Source organism: Numida meleagris, chromosome 1 (assembly GCF_002078875.1).
Source record: "Numida meleagris isolate 19003 breed g44 Domestic line chromosome 1, NumMel1.0, whole genome shotgun sequence".
NCBI lineage: Eukaryota > Metazoa > Chordata > Aves > Galliformes > Numididae > Numida > Numida meleagris.
The window spans coordinates 2,111,354-2,132,854 of NC_034409.1; the positions used below are offsets into that span (position 1 = coordinate 2,111,354).

Genomic DNA, 21,501 nt, shown 5'->3' on the forward strand with positions numbered 1-21,501 from the left:
TGGAGGAAAAGTTCCCATGGCAGGCCGTACTGTGCTAGAGTGCTGCCGCAGCCCAAGCTGGGCCCCCTTGCCAAGGAGCAGAGGGGTCCTGCCTTGCAGCAGTTGGGGAGTCTCTGCCTGTCCCTTTCTTCCCTCTCATCTGTAGGCAGACCCCCAGCACTCCTCAGCCTGCTGGTGGGAGCTGTGCACAGGGATACGTGGCTCTCACCTGGCTCCTCCGAGCCGGAGGCCTTCCGTTTCCTTTCGGACATCATCTGCGTCAACGGCGAGCACTGCGAGAGTCCCTGCTCTCTCTGCGCCTCACCAGGCCGCACTGACTGGGCCTGAGCCCGGCAGCCTTTGCTCTGTTCCAAGCCTCACGGGTCACAATGGCCGCTCCCTGCCAGCCACTGTGACATCACGGTCACCGCCTCACAGGGAATGTGGGCGCGGGCCCTCAAGCGAGAGGGTGGCAGCCATTACGGGCAGCACGGGGTGAAGTCCTGGTGCTGCCATGCAGCAGAGAGGAAGGACGGGCTCCCTCCACCTGCTGTCAGTGCTCCTCGTGGCAGATGCTGCAGTGCAGCTGTCCGTTGGCCAGAGTTGCAGCCCTGGTACCACGCTAGCATTTCTGGTCTGAGTCTAGTGTAGGTTTCTGGAGGGTCTAGTAAAGATTGCAAGTTAAGAGCAAATTTGGCCTCTAGTGTGTGTGGTGATTGACTTTTTTCGTGGTGTGATAGGGACAGGACAAGGTGGAACAGTTTTAATCTAGGAGAGGAGATTAGATAAACTCTTGGAGGAAATTCTTGACTCCGAGATTGGTGAGGCGGTGGCATAGGCTGCCCGGAGAAGCTGTGGATGCCCCATCCTGGGAGGTGTTCAAGGCCAGGTTGGATGGGGCCCTATTCTAAGCTTACCTAGTGGCAACTCCGGCCATGGCACGTGGCTGGAATTAGTTCAACTTGTAAGATCCCTTGCAACCCAAGACTTTCTGAGATTCTTTGGTAACAAACTCTGCTGCTGTACGGTTGCCACGACCTTCGCATCTCATCTTCAAAGTTTGTGTGATGTGCACCGGTAATGGCTGGTAATGGCTTTTGATAGATCTTAGACATTGTTCTGCTTTGACTGTCTTGTCTCCTATGAGTTGTTTGGTAAACTTTTGCCATGAAAATCTACATGAAGAATGCTTTTCTTGAATAAGACAGACCGTCAGTTTATCTACATTCCATGCTAATGACTTGCCTAAGTCTGCTGGGCTCCATAGGTTGTGATATTTTTTTCTGTCATTAACTGGATTAATTATTATACCCTCTGTGTTTCTAAACATACTCGTCTGTTTAAAGAAAATCTTTCTACGCTCTAAATCAGCTTCTAAATATATGTACAGTGCTGTGCACAAAGGTAGCTCTCACTGGAAGCTTATTAGATTGCAGCCATTCCTTTCTTACTCCCTTTTATTCTTTTTGTGTTTGGGAAGGGTCTCTGTATTCCTGTGATTCACTTTACGATTTAATTGATTCTCTGATGTGTCTGAGTGCCTCCTCCCGTCCTTATTTTGTCATGTCTCAGCAGTACATTGCATACATGACATGCTCATAGTAAACGTCATGGGGTGGACAGCTTTTGCAGAGAAGAACAACAAATTCACCAGTGCAAATGTAAAGTGAAAGAAGAACGAAGAGCAATATTAGAGAAGAACCCTTTGGGAAACTACGCACCAAAAATGTTATATTGAAATCAATACTGGAGCTTGACCTTTTTGTGGTAACTGTGTATTTTAAAGCTTACTATTGATTTCTGTTTTAATAACATGTTTATTTTAGTTTACTGGCATTGGTGTGGAGAATGTAAGAAAAAATAAAATGATTGATTTATTTAGAATATTCATTTTATATTTTACTGAAGAACATTTTAACTAATCCTCATTTCTTATGGGTTGTGTACTAAATATGTTGAAAAACCTTTTGAGAAGATTTTTTTTCCTTCCAAAATGATTCTATTTTCCATTGTAATTAGATACCCAATTTGACATAGCTGTTTTTTTCTCTCAGAATTTTTTTCCATAATGGACAAAAAGCTTCTTTGTTAGTAAGAAAATAATCTGTTATTCTACCAGAGGGACCTCTTGACAGTGTGAAAACAGTCAGAAAAATTGCATCATCTCTACTGCTGACCGTAGGATAGAATACTTTCATGGAAGAATTTCCACAAAACTGCAAACGTGAATGCATTTATTTCAACTTTTGATAGGTCAGGAATAAGAATTTTCTGTTTTCTCACCCGAGTGACCGTACTTTTTGTAAAAAGCAGCTAAAGAATTTTACTCAGTTGGTAATCAGATTTGGGAATGCAAGAGTTGTCACACCAGACTCACACCAGAGGCTTGCCTCCTCTGGTTGTCCTTCCTCTGACAAGCTTTCCATGAAGTACTGCAGAGATTCAAGCAATGTTCAAATACAACTGGGAGGAATTGCTTATAGAGGAAGGTTTCTTTATTATTGTTGCCATTCCTGGGGGAGAAAATGCTGGTGTGAGAAGCTATACATGTCACGTAGAGCTCTGCTGTCAGTGCCGCCACAGTGCTGTAGCTGATGGAAACTTATTCTATATACACTTTCATACAGTATAACTGTTCTTCCATGAATGCTGGGAAGATTAACCTTTTTCTAATATAATATTCAGTATATTGGGGGGAAATAGCTGACTACTGATTTGAGAGAGCAAAACTTAGGTATTTATAGTGACAAACAGCAACAAACAAACGACTTTGGAAAAGAGAAGACATAAATTGCATATGAACTGGAGAGAAAGGCTAATGTGACATCTAATAAGGGCCTCCTATCTCTGAATGCGACATATATGTTTGTGTGACTCTTGTTCCATATTTGAAGATGCTCAGCTGGTTACATGCCAGAGAAAGGATTTTAAATAGTGGTAGGTAAGGTTGTTAAATAAGCTTTTCTGAAGTGCAGTATGTGATGCACAGGGATGTGGTGACAGATATTTATTTACCAGAACAAAATATTCAGGTTTGATGTGTGACTGATATCATAAAAATAAAATAATGACAATAAAGTAAAATCTACTTGCTTTGACTGCAGAAAAGGCCAGTTCAGCCTCGGGGAACTGACTGGGGAACACTCATGGAGAAAGGAGCAAATTTTGCACTGATTCCACTAATTGAATTTCTCCTATTCTCACTTTGTAGTTACACCTTTTTCTACCTTTCACAGCAGAAGTACTCCTGTTCTATCTCACATCCAGCAGAAGGTTTAGATGTGAACTTATTCTTCTGTAATATTGCTGAGGTCCAGAGGATTATGGGATAACTCTGCTCTGCCAGAGGAAAGGAAGTAATGAGCAAGGTCAGGCTGGGTCAAACCTTTGCAGGTGAGAAAAGAAGCCAAGATTAAATGCGAAGACGTGAGATTTGAGCACAGATTTGGTTGTAAAGCAAGTACTGTGGTCAGGTGAGGTATTGTAAGTGATCCCACTGCCACCAGCCAGCTGTTGAAGGTGATTATTTTATGGTGGAGGACAGGTCAACATCTGAATGGGGTTGCATCGCACCTTTTGCTTTTTATAACTGTAAAAGCGTAGCACATGATCTTACCTGCAAAATGCCAAGGAAATAAAAATGCTTAGGAGAACGAGAGTTTGGAAATACCTGACTGGTTTTCTTTGTTGTTTTCTTGGAAGAAAAACCAGTATTTGATGATGGTGGAAGTATTCTCCATGATTCTCCATTAATACCATTATGTCTAGTTCTCAGTATATGCAGAGAATGAATTCTGGAGATGGGGATGGACATAGGAGAGAGCAGTGCTATAATTCACTCCAACCTTCATAAACCCCCATTTTCAAGGGCTTATTTTTCACTCTAATTTTAAAATTTGGCATCTCAACTGGCAACTTGTATATGAAGCTTCATCTTGATAAGTTTATTTCTCAGGAAGATTGGAAAATTACTTGAAGCTAGTGAGTTTATTTGGAGAGAGCATCAACAAAAATGACACTGCTTCATAGTTTCAGATTCAAGAAGGGAGGAGGGCAAATATTCCCCCCTGGCAGTTTATAAGAAATCTTTGCTTTCAAATTGCTGAGCTCTTTCCTTTTGAAGAATAGCAAATGAGTAGACAAAGCAAAGAAACACTTAATAACAATAATAAAATGTGGTAACTGTCCCTTCTCTTTAATGAAGAATTAGTGTTGTCATAATTTCATGACTGCCTTTGCAGATCCCAAGAGGAATGATATTAAATTGGAAAGTAATTTCAGCTGGAGTTACGAGAATATCATGAAAAGTCTCAACTAAATACTTATACAAATTATGTAAAACAGTTTTACTATTCTGACTTAGGTTCCTTGCATGCCTCTGGCATAAAGGTAGAAATTCGTTCATATGTTCTGTCTTTATATAATAGTGATTTATATGCACATATTTTAAAAATGGTAGACTTAAGTAGTATAATGACCCCCCCCCCACACACACACACACTTGAACAATCTCCCCTCTCTCCTACTCATGCTCCCTCTGCTCAATCACTGCCTTTCCCCCTGCCAAAAAATAAAAATAAAAAATGAAGAGAACCCACAAAACACTAAGAACCGTAATAAGGAAATTCAATTCAACCCAGCCAAGTTCTGTAAGGGATCAACAGTCTGAGAGTAGCTAGCATCCATATTGCACCTGGTATTGCCAAGCTATCCATGGAAGTCTTGTTCATAAGTTGAAGAGCTGTGTATAATGACTGGTTTTGAAATTAGTGTCTTTGATCTCTTCATCAAGGGCTGGCATATAAAAGAACATGGCCATTAGCAAAGATTTTCAATTGACAGTTATGCGAAGGCTGAAGGGCAGCTGGAAAAAGGAAATTAATGGAGTGTTCAACTGAAGTTATTAATTGGACGTATTGTTATGGGTGATTTTGGGAGTACAGCATTTGAAACAGAGGATAACGGAGAGAATGGAAATAAATGATTAAGTGGCTAAGGTGGAACATAGTTTTACCCAAGGTAAATTGTGCAGATTATGGTCAGCATGTTACACAGCCCAATAGGGTGTTAAGGAAAGACAGCAACCCAGACTTCCTAGTGTAAAGCAACAAATATGGTATTTTGCTCTGTTGGATGCTATTACTCGTGGACATGAAAATGCAAGAAATGTAGAATGATTTGGGACTGCCCAAAGATGAGATTGTAATAGTATGTATTGGAGAGAGAAAGTAACACTATAGGAGAAGTTTACCTGCTGCTAATGCTTTCATATTTTCACTAATATTTCTAAGGAATGATTATCCAATTTGATGCGTGTGCATGGTCTGCATTAAGGAGGGACAGGTCACTGTGAGGAAGAAATGGATATAGAATAAAGTAGTGGAGTTCTTGTTAAATTTAATGACTTGAAATGCAAACTCAGAAAAGTAACAGTAATATAGTATAAGTCCATACTGAAATCTCTGTAAAGATACATGAAACAGATGATGATCAATTTTTCTTTCTTTATATATTCTTATATAAATATATATTCTTATATAAATATATACTATATATGTAAATATAGTAGTATATAGTATATATATACTATATATACTATATATATATCTTATATATTCTTATATTCTTTATATATTCTTATGTATTTCTTTTGGCTGAGGGAGCTGGGCTTGTTCAGTCTGGAGAAGAGGAGGCTCAGGGGAGACCTTATCGCTCTCTATAACTACCTGAAGGGAGGTTGTAGTGAGCTGGGGATCGGCCTCTTCTCTCTTGTAACTAGTGACAGGACGAGGGGGAATGGCCTCAAGTTGCGCCAGGGGAGATTTAGGCTGGACATGAGGAAATACCACTTTCCTGAAAGAGTGGTCAGACGCTGGACCAGGCTGCCCAGGGAGGTGGTTGAGTCACCGTCCCTGGAGGTGTTCAAGAAACGTTTAGATGTTGTGTTGAGAGACATGGTTTAGTGGGGTTATTGGTGGTAGGTGGATGGTTGGACTGGATGATCTTGTAGGTCTTTTCCAACCTAGCTAATTCTATGATTCTATGATTCTGTATTAACCCACAAGATCCAGAGCTGCTGCCAGCTCTGGTTAGAGGACAAGAAGACTTCCCTAACCCACATTTTAAATACATAAATTGACTACTCTCATTTTCTTTCTTTTCATTTGTTCCTGTATTTTAATTTGGAGCTTTTGATGATTTGTAGTGAATTTATCAGAGAATTTTGATTGTGAGTGTTGTGGCCTATAAAGTGTTACAGCAATGTGGATCCACGTATTCACATTTGAAGAGTTTTGGACTAAGCACTCATCAAATGGTTCCAAATTCAGATTTGATGATGTGCATGTACCTTTTTTAAAATTATTTTTTATTCCCATGTTTTTAAAGGTTTAGCATTTTTGCTTTGCCTTGCTTCTTTTCTGTTTTACCAGTCCTGATTCTCTTAGTTAATGAGATCTGTTCAGCATGTAGATCCTAATATAACAGAATCATAGAATGGCTTGGGTTGGAAGGGACCTTTCAGATCACCTAGTTTCAACCACCTGCTATAGGCAGGGACACCTCTCACCAGACCAGGTTGCTCACAGCCCTATCCAGCCTGGCCTTGAATGCTGGGAGGGGGCATTCACAGCCTCGCTAGGCAACCTGTTCCAGTGTCTCACCACCCTCACAATAAAGAATTCCTTCCTAATATCTAGTCTAAATCTACCCTCTTCCAGTTTAAAACTGTTTCAAAAACCACTTGCATGGAACACAGTTCCAGGAAAGCTGTATTCCAGTCTTAAACTTAGAAGAGGTTTCTTCTGAAAATGATATTTTCTGTTAACTTTTGCATAATCTGAAATACTAAGTTTAGAAATCAAACTTCAGGATGGATTTTTAAAGAGAAGGGTTGGTACTTAAGTTAGAAGTAGCCTCTTTCATCTGTAGTATGCAAAGCCCTATGTGAATAGAAATTAAGTTTTTCATGTGTAAATAATTCTAGGAAATCTCTTCAGTTTTTATATTTTTTTTCTTTATCTTTTGCATTGTTATTTTGAGACTTTTGTGAAGAAAGAGACGTTGCCTGTGATTGTGGGATTTGGATAATTTGGTTTTAGATCTCTGTCCTTAGCCATGTTTTGCAGAAGCAGATAGGCATTAGATAATCACAGAATATCTCGAGTGGGAAGGGACCCCTGAGGATCATATAATTCAGCAAACTTGGCTGTCAGGTGAATACTAGAATTTGAGTGAGAGAGATACCCATTTCATGCTTCTCAGACCCCAGTTTACGTTTAGGTTAAAGGTTTTCCTGGTGTTTCCAGCATCTTTTCAAGTCCCTTGTTAGCTCCAGTGATTTTCAACCACATCTTTCTATGGCATATTCTGTATGCATGCATTAAATATTGAAACTCAGTACTCGGAAACATTATTCATTCATTAATATTGCATCGTAGCCTAAACTGCATTGTTCAAAACATTTTGGGATGCTATGCAAGTCTGTCAGAATGCATTAACAAACTTCATTGCATCAAACTAGGCAAAAAACCGTTTTCCAGTTTCTACTGGAAACATGTTGTATTCTTATTTATAATTATTGTTAGCTTTCTGGGTTAAGGGGGTGTCATATAGAATGGAAAATATTCAGAGATCATCAAAGATGAAAGGCTGGATAAAATTAACATTAATTTAAAAAAATGAATAAGTGTACAGATGTACATTTTCAATGCTGAAATGTTTTAGTTTTATGTCTTCTTACATGGGCTTCATCCTTCAAGATCGCTTCCAGCATTTAAGGCCAAAATATCTTTAGATTTTTCTACATTTTATAGAAGAGAAGGTGATTTTCTTGATAGTGGGCTTTGAAACAGGAAATACTTTGATTTTGGTTGTTGGAGGTAGCGAAAAATGACACTGTCCGTGTTCTAAACTTGAATGAGTTTATCTTGGATCACCAGAAATCCATCAGATTGTGTAACTTGGAGACTGTAATAAAGATGCAACAGCTGGCAAGTAATCATTTCCCTGAAAAGTAATGGAAAGGATGTGTTTGAGCTTTGGTAGTGTAATAAATTTTCAATATCTGGAAATAAGAAGGGCTGAAAATGATACATCACTATATTTGTTTTTAATACTGTATTGTTTACCAGTTTGGGGTTTCCTGTGGATTGTAGAATAGTTTAGAATGCAGTGTTTCATGGCCGTCAAAGCTCAAAGTGTGTAAGACTGTTGGTGTTACTTTGTTTGTTTGTCATTTTGATTTTTAGCATTTTCTCTGTGTTGCTGTTTTTCATGCTTTTTTCGTTAATGACAACCTTTAACATCTGCAGGTGGTTTTCAAGAGTGACAGAAATTGATATTTTGGAGTAAACAATAGAGTGAATTCTTCTGTATTGAGAATTAAATTATTCATCTTGTTAGTGTGGCTTACATGGTTCATGCTGTGCAAGATTACAGTACCGTGTCGTAATTTCATATGGTTTCATTAACAATTTCCTTTTCTTGAACTCTTTTTAAAAAATGGATCTGAAAAGCATGAAAGGTTTTTTTCAGAGTGCAGTGAAGTTGTTGTGTTTTTTTTTTCTTTCCTGGAAAACATGTTTATGTTTCTTAAAAAGAGATGATAGAAAATGTACTTGTCACATTCGAGAGGCTTTGCTGTTTTTTTCCTTAAACTTCTAATTCTGCTTCACAGTGATTGGAGAGCGGAACTAGTTGGGTATTTCAACTTTATTCCAATTTCCATAATGGTCATATGTTATCTATATTTGGAATATCTGTGTTTAGGAGACAGCTTAGCTTTCTACTTACCATAGAATCATGCAATCATTTGAGTTGGAAGGGGCCTTCAGAGGTCCTCTAGTCCAACTCCATGCTTATAAATTATGCTGCTATTTAAAATATATTTAACAGAAGGATTTCTGTGTCTTAGCACAAAGAGAAACACGAAGCTTTATAGGTATTCACTGATATGCTTTTCTATTCAATGTTCACAAGTTTGGATTTACTGAAAGCATATTTCCAGAAGGATGGGAGCTGATGGGAGTATGTTGTTCTGAAGTATCATAGTTGCACAATGTCTGTCCAGTAGGTTAATTGTGTCAGTCACTGGCTGCACAGATGTGCTTCTGCTTCCGTGATAAAAAATAAGGTTGAATTAACTTTGAACAGGCTAAAAATAAAATTTTGTGTGTACTTGATTGTTCACAAAAAAAAAAAAAAATATCAGGATGAGATGCATGTGTTTTCCTGTCCTGAGTGTGTACACATTATCTTCACAGAAATAGCAAAATGAAACTTAAAAAAATTTTTTTGCTATTGCTTTAGTTAATGAGATTATATAATTATTATTATATAATTAATACTTTTAATTATCAGCACATGTATGGACAGGTGGAGATATCTGGCTATTTAGATGCAAACACGAAAATCAGTGTTAAAATCAATAGCAAAAGGAAGAGTAGGAAAAATGTGGACCCACTGCCTAGTGGGGCAGGGTCCCTGGTGACAAGGGACAGAGAATAGGCTGAGATCCTCTGTGCTACCTTCATCTTCTCTGCCTCGATCTACACTGGAAAATCCAGTGTTCAAGAATCCCAGGACACTGAGACACACAGGAACATGTGGAGCAATGATGACTTACTGTGGTAAAGGAGGATCATTTTGGGAATACGTACACAAACTGGACATACACGAATCCACTGAGACTGATGAGATTCTGAGGGAGCTGACTTGTGTCATTGTGAGGCCACTCACAATTAGCTTTGAAATGTGATGGTGATCAGAAAAGCTTCCTGAAGATGGCAGGAAAGCAAATGCCGCTCCTATTTTCAAGAAGGGCAAGCAAGGTGATCTAGGACTAGGACAAGAGGCAATGGAAACAAACTGGAAAACATGAAAATCCATCTGAATACTGGAAATTACGGGGCCAGTGGTCAGAGTGGGCTGCCCAGAGACAACGTGAAGTTTCCAGATCTGGAGATATTAGAAACCCAAGTGGACATCCTGGGTAGCCTGCCTTATCTGCCCCTGCTTGAACAGGGAATTTGGAGGTGATCGCACAAAATCCCTTCCAGCCCAAATGATGGTGTGATTCTGGGAGAGCTGTGGGCTGCACTTTCCATAAGAAGCAAGAGACAGTCATCAGGTGTTCAAAAGATGTGTCAAAGAAGTTACCATGTAGAATTTATGAGTGTCAGAAGGCCTAGGGGTAATTACATGATAACTGACCTAATCTTTGAGTGACTTAACCTCTGGGTGTCTGTTTTCTAAATTGAAGAAGTACAAGTGTAGTGCACGAGTAAACGCTCTTCATGGCGTTTTTTGAGGGGATTGAGTGCACCCTCAGTAAGTTTGCAGGTGACACCAAGTTGGGAGGGAGTGTTGATCTGCCAGAGGATAGAAAGGCACTACAGAGGGACCTGGATAGACTGGATCGATGGGCCAAGGTAAACTGTATGAGTTTCGGTAGGGTCAAGTGTCGGGTCCTGCACTTTGGTCGTAACAATGCCAGGCAACCCTACAGGCTTGGGGAGGAGTGGCTGGAAAGCTGCCTGACGGAAAGGGACCTTGGTGTGCTGATGGACAGTCGGCTGAATATGAGCCAGCAGTGTGCCCAGGTGGCCAAGAAGGCCAATGGCATCCTGGCTGGGATCAGGAACGGTGTGGTGAGCAGGACTAGGGAAGTCATCCTGCCCCGTACACAGCATTGGTGAGGCCTCACCTCGAGTACTGTGTTCAGTTTTGGGCGCCTCAGTACAGAAAGGACATGGAGGTCCTGGAGCAGGTCCAAAGCAGGGCAACAAGGCTGGTGAAGGGCTTGGAGAATATGCCCTACAAGGAGCAACTAAAGGAACTGGGGCTGTTTAGTGTGGGGAAGAGGAGACTGAGGGGAGACCTCATTGCTCTCTTCAAATACCTGGAAGGTGATTGCAGTGAGAGTGGAGTTGGTCTCTTCTCACTGGTGACAGGTGACAGAACAAAGGGAAATGGCCTCAAGTTGCGCCAGGGGAGGTTTAGGTTGGAGATCAGGAAAAACTTCTTTACAGAAAGGGTTGTGAAGCACTGGAACAGGCTGCCCAGGGAGGTGGTTGAGTCACCATCCCTGAATATGTTTAAAAACCATTTGGATGTTATGCCCAGGGACACAATTTAGTGATGGGTTGTTAAGAGTTAGGGTAGTATGGTTAGGTTGCGGTTGGACTTGACAGTCTTCGAGGTCTTTTCCAACCTGAGTGATTCTATGATTCTATGATGATTTTATGGCCTTAGCTCAGAGCTTTGAAGTTCTTAAAGACAGTACAGTAGAAAGGCAGGAATTTTTGGTTTCTGTATGTATGATTGTATGCTATAAAACAGTTGAGAGTATGAAATCCTGTGAAGTGTTAATCCAAACTTTTCTATGAGTAGGGTGTTGGTTGTACTTTGAAATAGCACTACGGAAAAGTGATAGGTTTGCATCCTTTATTTCATTAAATCAACTACTGTAAGTAGATGGCTGTGTGCTTCTTGAAACAGTATTTCATAATTATTTAGAAGTATTTTATTCCAGCTATCAAGTTAGTAGAAAAATGTATAGCAAGCAGCCTTCTCTGCTGTTTCAGCAGCTTTTTTAAAGCATTTTCCGTATAAATGATCAGTGCAATGCATAATGTCTTTTGTCTGTTAACTAAAGCTTTTGGCTTTAACATCAGAGCTGTTATATTGAGCCTTCACTTTTGTTGTAATTAAAAATGCCATTTAAAGTGGTCTATTTCTGTGGAATTCTTGGAGTAGTGGACTTTACTGTCAAATTGTGCTATTTAATTGCTTATCAACTGCAGATATTTATTTATTTATTTATTTTACTTTTGGCTAGGTAATAATATAATTTATTATTGTAGATTTAGCTGATGTTTGCTTTCATTCAGCAGCACTACACGCTGAAGGCCAGTAAAATGAATTTGTAATGTCAAGGAAGGAAACTACTGTAAGTTGATGCAAGCAAATGTTTGAGATCAGAATGTAGCTGCCTTCTGTTTGTTTCATTAAGCTCCTACAAGCTACCCAATTATGTAACTCAAATAAATGCAAATTACTTCAAAATCCTACTTCTTATTTTAAAACTCTGATGAATTTAAATCAGTTGTGATGGGCATTTAGGACATTTTTGTGGATAAAAGTTGCCCTAAGTGGAAAAGTCTAGTGGAAGCTTTAGGAAGTTAACTAGTTATGTTTTGTGTTGTAGATAAGATGACATACATTTCTGATTGTATGAATGTGGATTAGGGTAGAATCATAGAATCATGGAATGGCTTTGGTTGGAAGGAACCTCAAAGATCATCGAGTTCCAACCCCCCTGCCATAGGCAGTGTTGCCAACCACTACATCAGATAGGTAGATAAGACTTTTTGCTTTAAGGTGCTGTTATATGAAAGCTATTCTTGTATGTTTTTGAAGAACAAAGGATGAGTCCCTTTTTGACCCAAAGTGTGTAAAATTACATAATTGAATAGTGTGCATTTTTTTTTATATTAGAATGCCGCACCAAAAAACGAGCAAAATTTCTGTTTGTTTTTGAGAGGGTATGAAACATCCCTTTGGCCAGCTTAGGTCAGCTGTCCTAGTTCTGTTCCTCCAGGCTCCTTGGGCTCTTCACTGAGAATGGCCTTGGCTCTGATCAACACTGCTTAGCAACACCTGTAAACATCGTGTGATATCAACATTGTTTTTCTCCTAGAACCAAAAACAGAACATTGCACGAGGCACTCCGAAGAAAACAATTCCATCCCAGTTGAAACTAAGACAAGCAGTCAGGTTAAGTCTTCAGAGGGTTTATCTTGACATCAGGAATCTGTTCTTTTTGAGTGTTAGGAAAACTAACTTCTTTGTGCAAGAGAGTTAGTTGGAGAGGCGACTTGGAGGTTGGTAATTTCAGGGGAAAGACACAGAGAGCTCTTGTCAAAAATGGGGATAATTTCCAAGAATTAGAGCTAAACATAAGCATGTTTTAATTTTGGAGGGGTTTGTAATGTGGAACACTCTAGCAGCCTTTCAGATATTGTCTGATTTCATGTATGTTAATTACTGCGCTAGGTATAATACACATAAAGAAGCGAGAGAAAAGCATATATGGGAGGTAAAATCTATAAAGGGCGAGGAAGGAGTTTACTTCAATCTCTGGAAATGCTAAGTGCTTTCTCTGTTGTTTCTCTGAAGAAAAAGCTGCTGAGACTTCTATTTTGACACTTTTTAGACAAAACATTATTTCTCCAATGGAAAAGACAACCAGAATGTTTTGACTGAAGCATTGATTGTGTGAATGATTTGATATACCAATGCTTCTGGAATAATTTGGGGGACCTTGGGAAATCACTTAATGGAATTTGGTCCATGTCTGCATAATCTGACTTTTGCTAGAGTAATTGAAGATGCCGCTTAATAAACTTTTTATAAAGACTCCCAGTTGGTTGCTGCATTTCAGAGGGTTGTCTGAGCACCGAAGTAATACATCTTGTAATTGTCTTTTTCCTCCCCACCCCACTTAGATATTTTCCCCGGGGAAGAATCTAATGTACTGTAATGCTCGTACCTTTTACAAAGTGACCCTACTCATTACGATTTGTTCTCTGAAGCTCCCTTGACAACATATAAATGCACTGAGAATCCTTAAGCTTTGTCTCCTCCACTCTTGGAAAAATCTATTTTAAAGCTTGTGTTTAATACTGCCATTACAGCTCTGAGTTCCTGAATGTTGGCACTGTGCTCCGTGTCACAATGCATGCTCAACAGATATATTTTATTAGCTATCCCGTCTATACCTACACATTTTCATAAAAAATAGATGTAGTGTGCTTACATAGAGTAAAGTAGCAAAGGTTTTGAGTAACGTTATGTTTTGTGATGTTTAAATGTTGAGAATTTTCTGGGTCTGGTGTTAACTGTGTTAACTCTTTTGCAATAGGTTCAATAGCTCTTTTCATCTCCTCCTCTCAAATGGCTGGGAAAGGTTTATTCTGATTGTTTCATCTATTTCCCATCTCTGTAAGCAGGTACCATGTTTGGGTTTACGGTGTGTCCAGAGATCAAAAAACATTATCCCATTGCAGAAAAGAGTGGTGATTTTAGCTGGAAGTTGGATGGTGGTGCAGGGAAGAGTTTCCTTGAAAAAACGTTCCTTTAAAACAACGAACTGAGTACTGCTCAACAAACAAATGTGCATATCCATAGTACTCAAAGATGCATTTTCATAAACTCTTGAATGACCTGTGCTTGGTGTGATTTATTAAGTAGCGTTCCTAAGACTTGTTGTATTTTGTGTCTGCCACTGGAATCTGAAGTAATCCGGAATTTTTGTCGAATCCATGTTCTGCTGTTTTAAGAAGCCTATAATAATTTGTTACCGTGACTGCTTTTGAAGTGATTGTGTTTACATCTCTTAAAATGAACTTAGATAATAAGCTTTCGATCTGTAATTCCCTCTGTCTTCCGCAGATTGAAACAAGAACAAGCATATGTACGTGATGAGTTTGGTAAAATTCTAGAACGGGAAAGGATTTCTTCGAATGAGCATTTGACTCGAGCCATTCTTCGCGAGAGAGCTGCAACAGAAGAGGAGCGTCAGAAGGCACAGCGCTTTGTAAGTTCAGGATCTTGTAGAGTGCTTGGATTTCTGAACAGCCATCTCTTCAGACTTGTGTCATACTATTGGTAGAAGCAGAAAGCCTATGTTGTCTTGTGATTTATTTATTTTTTACTGGTAAATATTGTCATTTTATTTTATTGTTCTAAAACTTCCCTGTCTTGAGGAAAAAAGAGCCAAAACCTTTCTGAAGGTTACATGTATAGTCTGTCTCCCTGTGCGTGGGGATAATATGAACATCCTTCTGTTTTCAGAGGGAGAAGAATAGTACGATAGTCTAGGTCCGTTTACTAAACTGGGTTATCAAAGAGTTACACAATACAAGACGCTCTTCCATAAGTTAATTGCTTTCATATTTCAAGGAAATCCATAATATTACTTGCTTGAAAACTGGCTGTCAATAGGGAATCAAAAAAGTGTAATTTCGGAGTCTCCTTCATGCTAGAAAACAAAAAGAATTGTCTAACTCTTGTTGATTGTCTCAAACCTTGGAACCGGCTTAGTGAGAAATTCTGTATCAAAGAATCTTATTTTAATAGAGCTGATGTATAAAAACTTCTGGACAAAGAAGGCTGTTTTCTTTTGAAAACTGACAACAGTATATTTCAGTCCATTCCAAATGTCTAGCAGATCTATAGCTTCCTACGTAACACTTCCTTGCTATACTGAGTCTGTATTGAGCCTTCCTAGTAACAATAATCATTATTCTCTGAGATATGAATATCACTTACTATTTTTTTAAAAGTTGCCAGAGTACAAATGATAAACAGATAGGTGTTTTCTAGAACAAAAGTTTCAAATCTCTTATGTGAGCATTCCTTTTAAAATAAAGAGGATTACTTATACCAACATCTGTATATTTATATGTAATATATGTTGTATAAACATATTTATATATGTTTGACTTGCTACATCCAAAACAACCTATTGGTTGGTAAGGGAGGAAGCCAGTCACTTCAGTAATCAATAGCTTTATCTACGCTGTGTAAGTACAAATCTATTGCCTGTACTATCTTTCCAGATAGCTTGTGATTTAAAAATCAAACAAGCAAACAAAAACCAAACAATTAAAAAAAATCACTTACATGTGCTTGAGTGTAAGACATTTCTCAGAACTCTGTGGAATGTCGCCGCTGAAGAATAATTACAGTGTATTAGATAAATGATTGTTATTTTGTTATTTTTATATTTGGGGAAAAAAGGAAAATTGAGGGGAATAATGACAAAGATACAGCTTTAGTTTTATGCCTTTAACCCTTGGGCTGTTAATGTGAAGAATGGATAAGGGTTTTGTGGTCTCAGGCTAATGGAGAACTGAAGAGTTATATTGGGATATATAATATTTGCATGGCTTGACTTACCTTGGGCTTTGCATCTTTCACTTAGTTCTGTGCTTAGCTCTGTGCTTTTCAAAAGCATGTGATGCCTTTCTCATCATCCAAGTGTCTGAGAGATATCTTACTACAAGTATGAAACTGGTGTATTTAGCTATTATGTCAATTGTATTGTTAGTTTTCACTTATTCCAGAATTTTTAAGGTAGAACTGCCTACGTGATGCAGTCACCTGTGAAGTTTTAAAAAATCTTGAAGTTCTCTGGTGAAGTTCCTCATGTAATTTTGCTTAAACTACTGCAAATCTTTTTCTGTTTGTTTCCACCATGGTTTATTATCAGCTGTATCCAAGTTGAATTTATGAAGTTTGCAACATGAGGATATGTCTGTGTGCTCCATTTGTCTCATGGAGTGAATAATCCCATGTGCTGGTTAACTGCTGGAGCGGGTTGATATTTTATTTAGCCCAGATTTGATCACATCTGTCAGATTCTTTACTGAAGAAAGAACTAGCGGTTTGGAAATGTCAATAGCATTATCTTCAATGTTAATTCCTTTGCTGCTAAATTGTTTAAATAGTGTATAGGAAAAGACACGGTAAGACGGGAAGATATTTTTTTTATAAAGGCTGCTAATTCAGCTTTAACAAATAGACATGAAATTGTTAGACTGAAGTAATATTTCTCAGTCTTAAACCATTTAAAGCCAGCTGCTGCTTATAGGATCAAACTGGAAACTTTTAAGTATTAGAACACCAAAAGTTAATGTTGACCCTTCATACAGATGAAGAAAATTGATAAGATGAAGCTGAAGCTGACAGCTAAAAGAGTAGAAACTTTACAGGTGATAAGAAGTAGAGAAAGATATACTTTGTCTTTTTAAGTATTCCACTTTTCAACAAAGATTATCTAAAGGAATCCAGCAGAGCTTGAACAGCAAGCTAAGGCAAAGAAGTGCACCCTTAAAAAACTGGAAATAATTTTTAAGTGAGCAGAATGAGGGAGGTGATGGCACTTGTTAGTGTAAATGTTAAAAAACAAACTTTCCAAAACATAAAGTATGGCTAGAAGGATTCAGTCACAAAATCATTGACTATCCCGAGTTGGAATGGACACGCTAGGATCATGGAGTCCAACTCCTGGCTCCACACAGGGCCACCCAAAACACAAACCCAATGTCTGAGCACATTGTCCAAATGCTTCTTGAGCTCTGGCAACTCAGGGCTGTGCTCACTGCCCTGGGGAGCCTGTTCCATGCCCACCACCCTCTGGTGCAGAACCTTTCCCTAACCCCTTGGGCCATGTCGCTGTCACCAGAGAGCAGAACGTGTGTGTGCAAGCCCACAGACTCCATGGAACTGAAATCCCTGCATGGACTGTAGAGTCAGATTATGACTCTACAGGGGGAATATATGTATATAGGGAATATGATCTGTGATCAGAATAGATGAAGCCATTGCAGCAAAACAGTTCTGAATTGATTCTTTCACATGTGACTTCAAAGTGGAGGAACTTCTTCAAGCTGCCATGCCTGAAGATTTCTTTGCAGAGATCTCCTCAGACAAAGCCATTGATCTGAAGATTCAGTAGAAAACATTATGGAAAATTGACGGTTTTACCAATAACAGCTCTTCAGGCCTGGGTGGTATTCATAAAGGCTTTGAAAGAAACTTGATACCTGAGCTAATGACAGCCGAGCTACTTATATGGTGTGTAAGCTCTTAGGGGGAACTCCCTCAGTACAAGGTGGAGAATTGGCTTATGGGATATCAGCTTCTTAAAAAATGGTTCTGGGGGAGATCCAGACACATAAAACTCAGGGGTTCTGATGTTTGTACTGACCAAGGTAGGAATGATAAAATTTAGAGTGGAATTTCCAGATTTTCAGGTGCAGAGTGTGCTTGAAGTCATGATTGAGAACTGTCTGTAGCAGCGTAACTTGTCAAAAATCCTTCTTTCTTCCATACCCTTAGCACATACAGTGTGATATTTCTTCTCTCCATCCTTCCTGAAGGAGGACTTCATAATGGATTAAGGCTTTTATTTCAGTCTCACCGTAGAAGAGTTTTGATATTGGTTTGATGCCCTCTGATTCAGTGTAGTGTTCCATACTTCTGACTACTCCAAGAATACTTACATTATGTTATCCAGGCAGCAGACCTATCTTCCTTTTCACTATTTATGATTGGAGACCTTTGCTACACATCTCAGCGCTGTGAATAGTTGAGCTGGGCTCAGTGTTGTTGAGTGCCTTTAAATGTGGTAGCTTTGCCATAAACAGCATATTGATGTTCCATCACTGCAGTCATTATGAGAGCCAGGGTGAGACACAGAGAACATGAAGGAAAAAATCAATAGTTATCCAAAGTGCAGAGGACCTGTTGTATTTCCATCTCCTTGTAATGACCTGGAGTTTACTGTTAACATGTTTGCTTCACTGTCTGGACTGAAACAAGCTGTCATTAAGACCCTATATGTTAGAAAATGGTTTTATTGAGCTGCCGATGACATTAAAGTCTCATTTCCCTTTGAAGAGGCACAGAAATATTGTTCTGTTCATTTGCTGTAACCATAACATTAAAATTTGATTACTGCTATCATTAGAAATCTGTATCCATACTAATATAATTATATATATTTCCCCAAGTATTGTTCCAGGCTTTCACAGAAGTACCTATTAGAGAATGAAGTCTGTTTCTGCGGAGGTATTTTCCTGTTTTGTAAATTATTTGCTGTACAAGAGAGTCTATTAATAAGCTCCATGTTCAAAAAATCAAATTGGCAGAGGTATCCTTACATTAAAAAGCTGTTTCTGCACTCCAGGTGTATGTGGTAATCGAACTATTGGATTTTTGAGGTGTAGAATTCTTCTTTTTTTTCCTTTTCTGAGCACTGAAATCAATAGACAAAATACATTCCTTGATATATTAGAGCTGAAGCACGTTGAGTTACATTTGGAGTGAATTTGACCTATTGTCATAATTGAATACTTATTGTTAAAATAGAACATTTTCCTCTTCTCTCTCAGCTGTTTAGATGTTTTCCCTATCATCCTTGGGTGGCACGTCCAAATCACTTTGTACGTGTGCTATGCAGCAGCCTTTCCTTTAGTGTTGCATTTATTTTTCCTGTCCCCAATTCATTAGCTTTTTCAAGAGGAGGTCCTCTATTTTCTATAAGCAGATTATGTCCCAACTCTTCCTGCTCTTTCCAAACAGTCCTGTGCTAACCCTATTTTAAGGATGACTTCACTAGAAAACACCAGGGGGAAGAATTACTAAACGAGTTAAAGCATTAGTTCTCAAGAGAAAAGAAGTCTGTTTACAAACCTGCGGTATTTATTACATACCTCATTTAGCTCATTCATCATTTTAATAGAAAAATGAATCTTTTTAGATGATTCTGAAGTAATTCGAGGTAAACTACATAGCCTGAGGCAAAACATGATTGCTTACTGCAGAGAGGACGAAGCTGTTTCTGAGAAGTATGGTATGATTGGTGACTATAATTTACAATTTATGACAGTGAAAATACTAAAGGCTCACATTTGAAAATTAGACTTAAGATTTGAAAACAACGTGGTACAAAGCTAAATCTAGTGACATTTTTCTTGTCTCTTGTTCTTCTGTTTTATAACGTGGAAGTATTTGTACTCTTTGAATGCATTTATTTTTTCAGATCTACTGGTAAGATTTAGTTCAGTTTTATGTACGTGGTACTTTCTTGCCAAGTGCTTTTCTCCTTGCCATTTAGAAATAGCAAGTGAATGATCCCTTTGCCTTCGTGCTCTTGTGATGTGGGAGACAGGGTAAAATTAAAATGAGGAGGAAGAAGTTGCTTTTGAATGCTGAGGATGAGATCTGCGGGTTTTTTATTGGCTTTGTTTTGGGGGACAGGGGTTTGATCGCTTTCTGACAGAGGCAGGATACACTGAAAGAATCATTTACACTTTGGAAATATTAAACTCCGTTGCACTTTACATGCTTATCTTCATTTGAATAAACACGATGTTATGGATATGGCTTATGTCTCTCCTGGCACACATTTATTCTCTCACTGACTCGCCTCTTTTTGGCATTTCTGATGCAGCTGTAAGGTGTGTAGGGTAGGAATCTGGCTTTCTGTCTGTTCTGGGATGCTAAATAGATGATATGAAACTGCTGTATGAACAAGAAGGTGCTACTATGCAAATAGAGATCAGTAATGTTGGTTTCCAGCAATGCAAGAAATGGAACTTCCTACCAAATATTTGCAAACCGTGAGTGGTTTTCTTATCTGGCCACATGTATGTGCCTTAAGGAAATGGTAAAGGCCCATTTGCATGTCTAAAATTACTTTATTAATGAGTGAACGATCTTTTCCCCCTTGATGTAGTTAAACAGTAAAAATAATTTAAAATAGCCTGTGGGTGATAGTACTGTTGTTGCTGTAGGTTGTAATCCCAGTATGACCTCCGTCATGTCAACAGTTAAGCAATGTTTTATTTCATCTCTGAAACTGCCATTAAGTGCCTGGGAACTAGAATAAGAAATTGCTTACCTGTATCTCTTTTCTGCTCCTTCATAAAATCCATTCTGACATTTAAAATATTTGTTTCAATGGAACAATACAAATAATTTTCTCTTTCCTCCAGTTTTTGACTTGACAATGTTGTAGACCTATAATTTTTTATTCTTATATCTAGCAATCATTTTTTTTTCCTCAAAGTTTGACATACAAGAAAAAAATACAGTAAAAATAGAAAATTTTGGAGGCAAGAAAGATGCACAAAGTGAACATTTATTCTCCTCAAAGTTTCTGTTTGAATGGTGAGAGAAGTGTGTTTTGTTAGTCAAACAGCATTTAAGAGCTTGCTTTTTTTTTATTTTTAAATTCATATGTAGCAAAACCCAAGATTCTTGACAGAAGCAAAATTAATCACTGTGTTATCTCAGCATCCAGATGAAGATCTAGTGCTTTACAAAGCCTGCTGCTCCATCAATTTGTTCTTTTGGTTGAATTCAAATTGAGTTCATTTTTATAGATTCGCTGCATAATACTCTCCTCTCTCCTCCCTCATTCATTAACCAATTTGTTCTTGCTACTCCCTTTTTATTGAACAGCTAACAAAATTGCTATGCTATCTTTTCAAATGAATGTCATCATTCCTTGTCATGCATGGGCAAAAAGTAAGCATATTCATCCTTTTTACATATACATTTGGTTCTTCCAGAGAGAATACCCATTTCTGCCCTCAAGATATCATGAAAGGGATGTTTTAAATAACATTCTCATAAAGGTTTTAGCACAAAGCCTCTGTATTAGTATTCCTATCCAAACTCCATTTGAGGGCATGTGTGCTCTGCTGGTTGTATGACACAACAAAAGCCACAGAAGTCTTGAATCATAGCACATATACAGTTTCCTTCCTTTCTTCAAAAGGATTTGCCAGCTCTTAAGACTCTCATTCTTTTATTTAATATTTATTTACCCTCAAGTTAGGCTAATTTTGGCTGGGCAGATATTCCTGTTATGTCTCCTTTATACTTAGTTACCTTCCTTTCTTTGGGTTGAATTAGAAGACTTAAGAGAGAAAGGGAGGAGAAATG

General features: G+C 38.5%; 1 protein-coding gene across 3 annotated transcripts in view; it reads left to right on the top strand.

Annotated features, from left to right (window-relative positions):
• Nucleotides 1–21,501, top strand: part of CHCHD3 (coiled-coil-helix-coiled-coil-helix domain containing 3) — a 164,758-nt gene that overhangs the window by 38,743 nt on the left and 104,514 nt on the right. For all 3 annotated transcript variants that reach the window (XM_021384293.1, XM_021384294.1, XM_021384295.1), the window contains exon 4: nucleotides 14,434–14,578. In XM_021384293.1, the coding sequence (XP_021239968.1) occupies nucleotides 14,434–14,578 (145 nt within the window). The remainder of the gene's footprint in view (nucleotides 1–14,433; nucleotides 14,579–21,501) is intronic.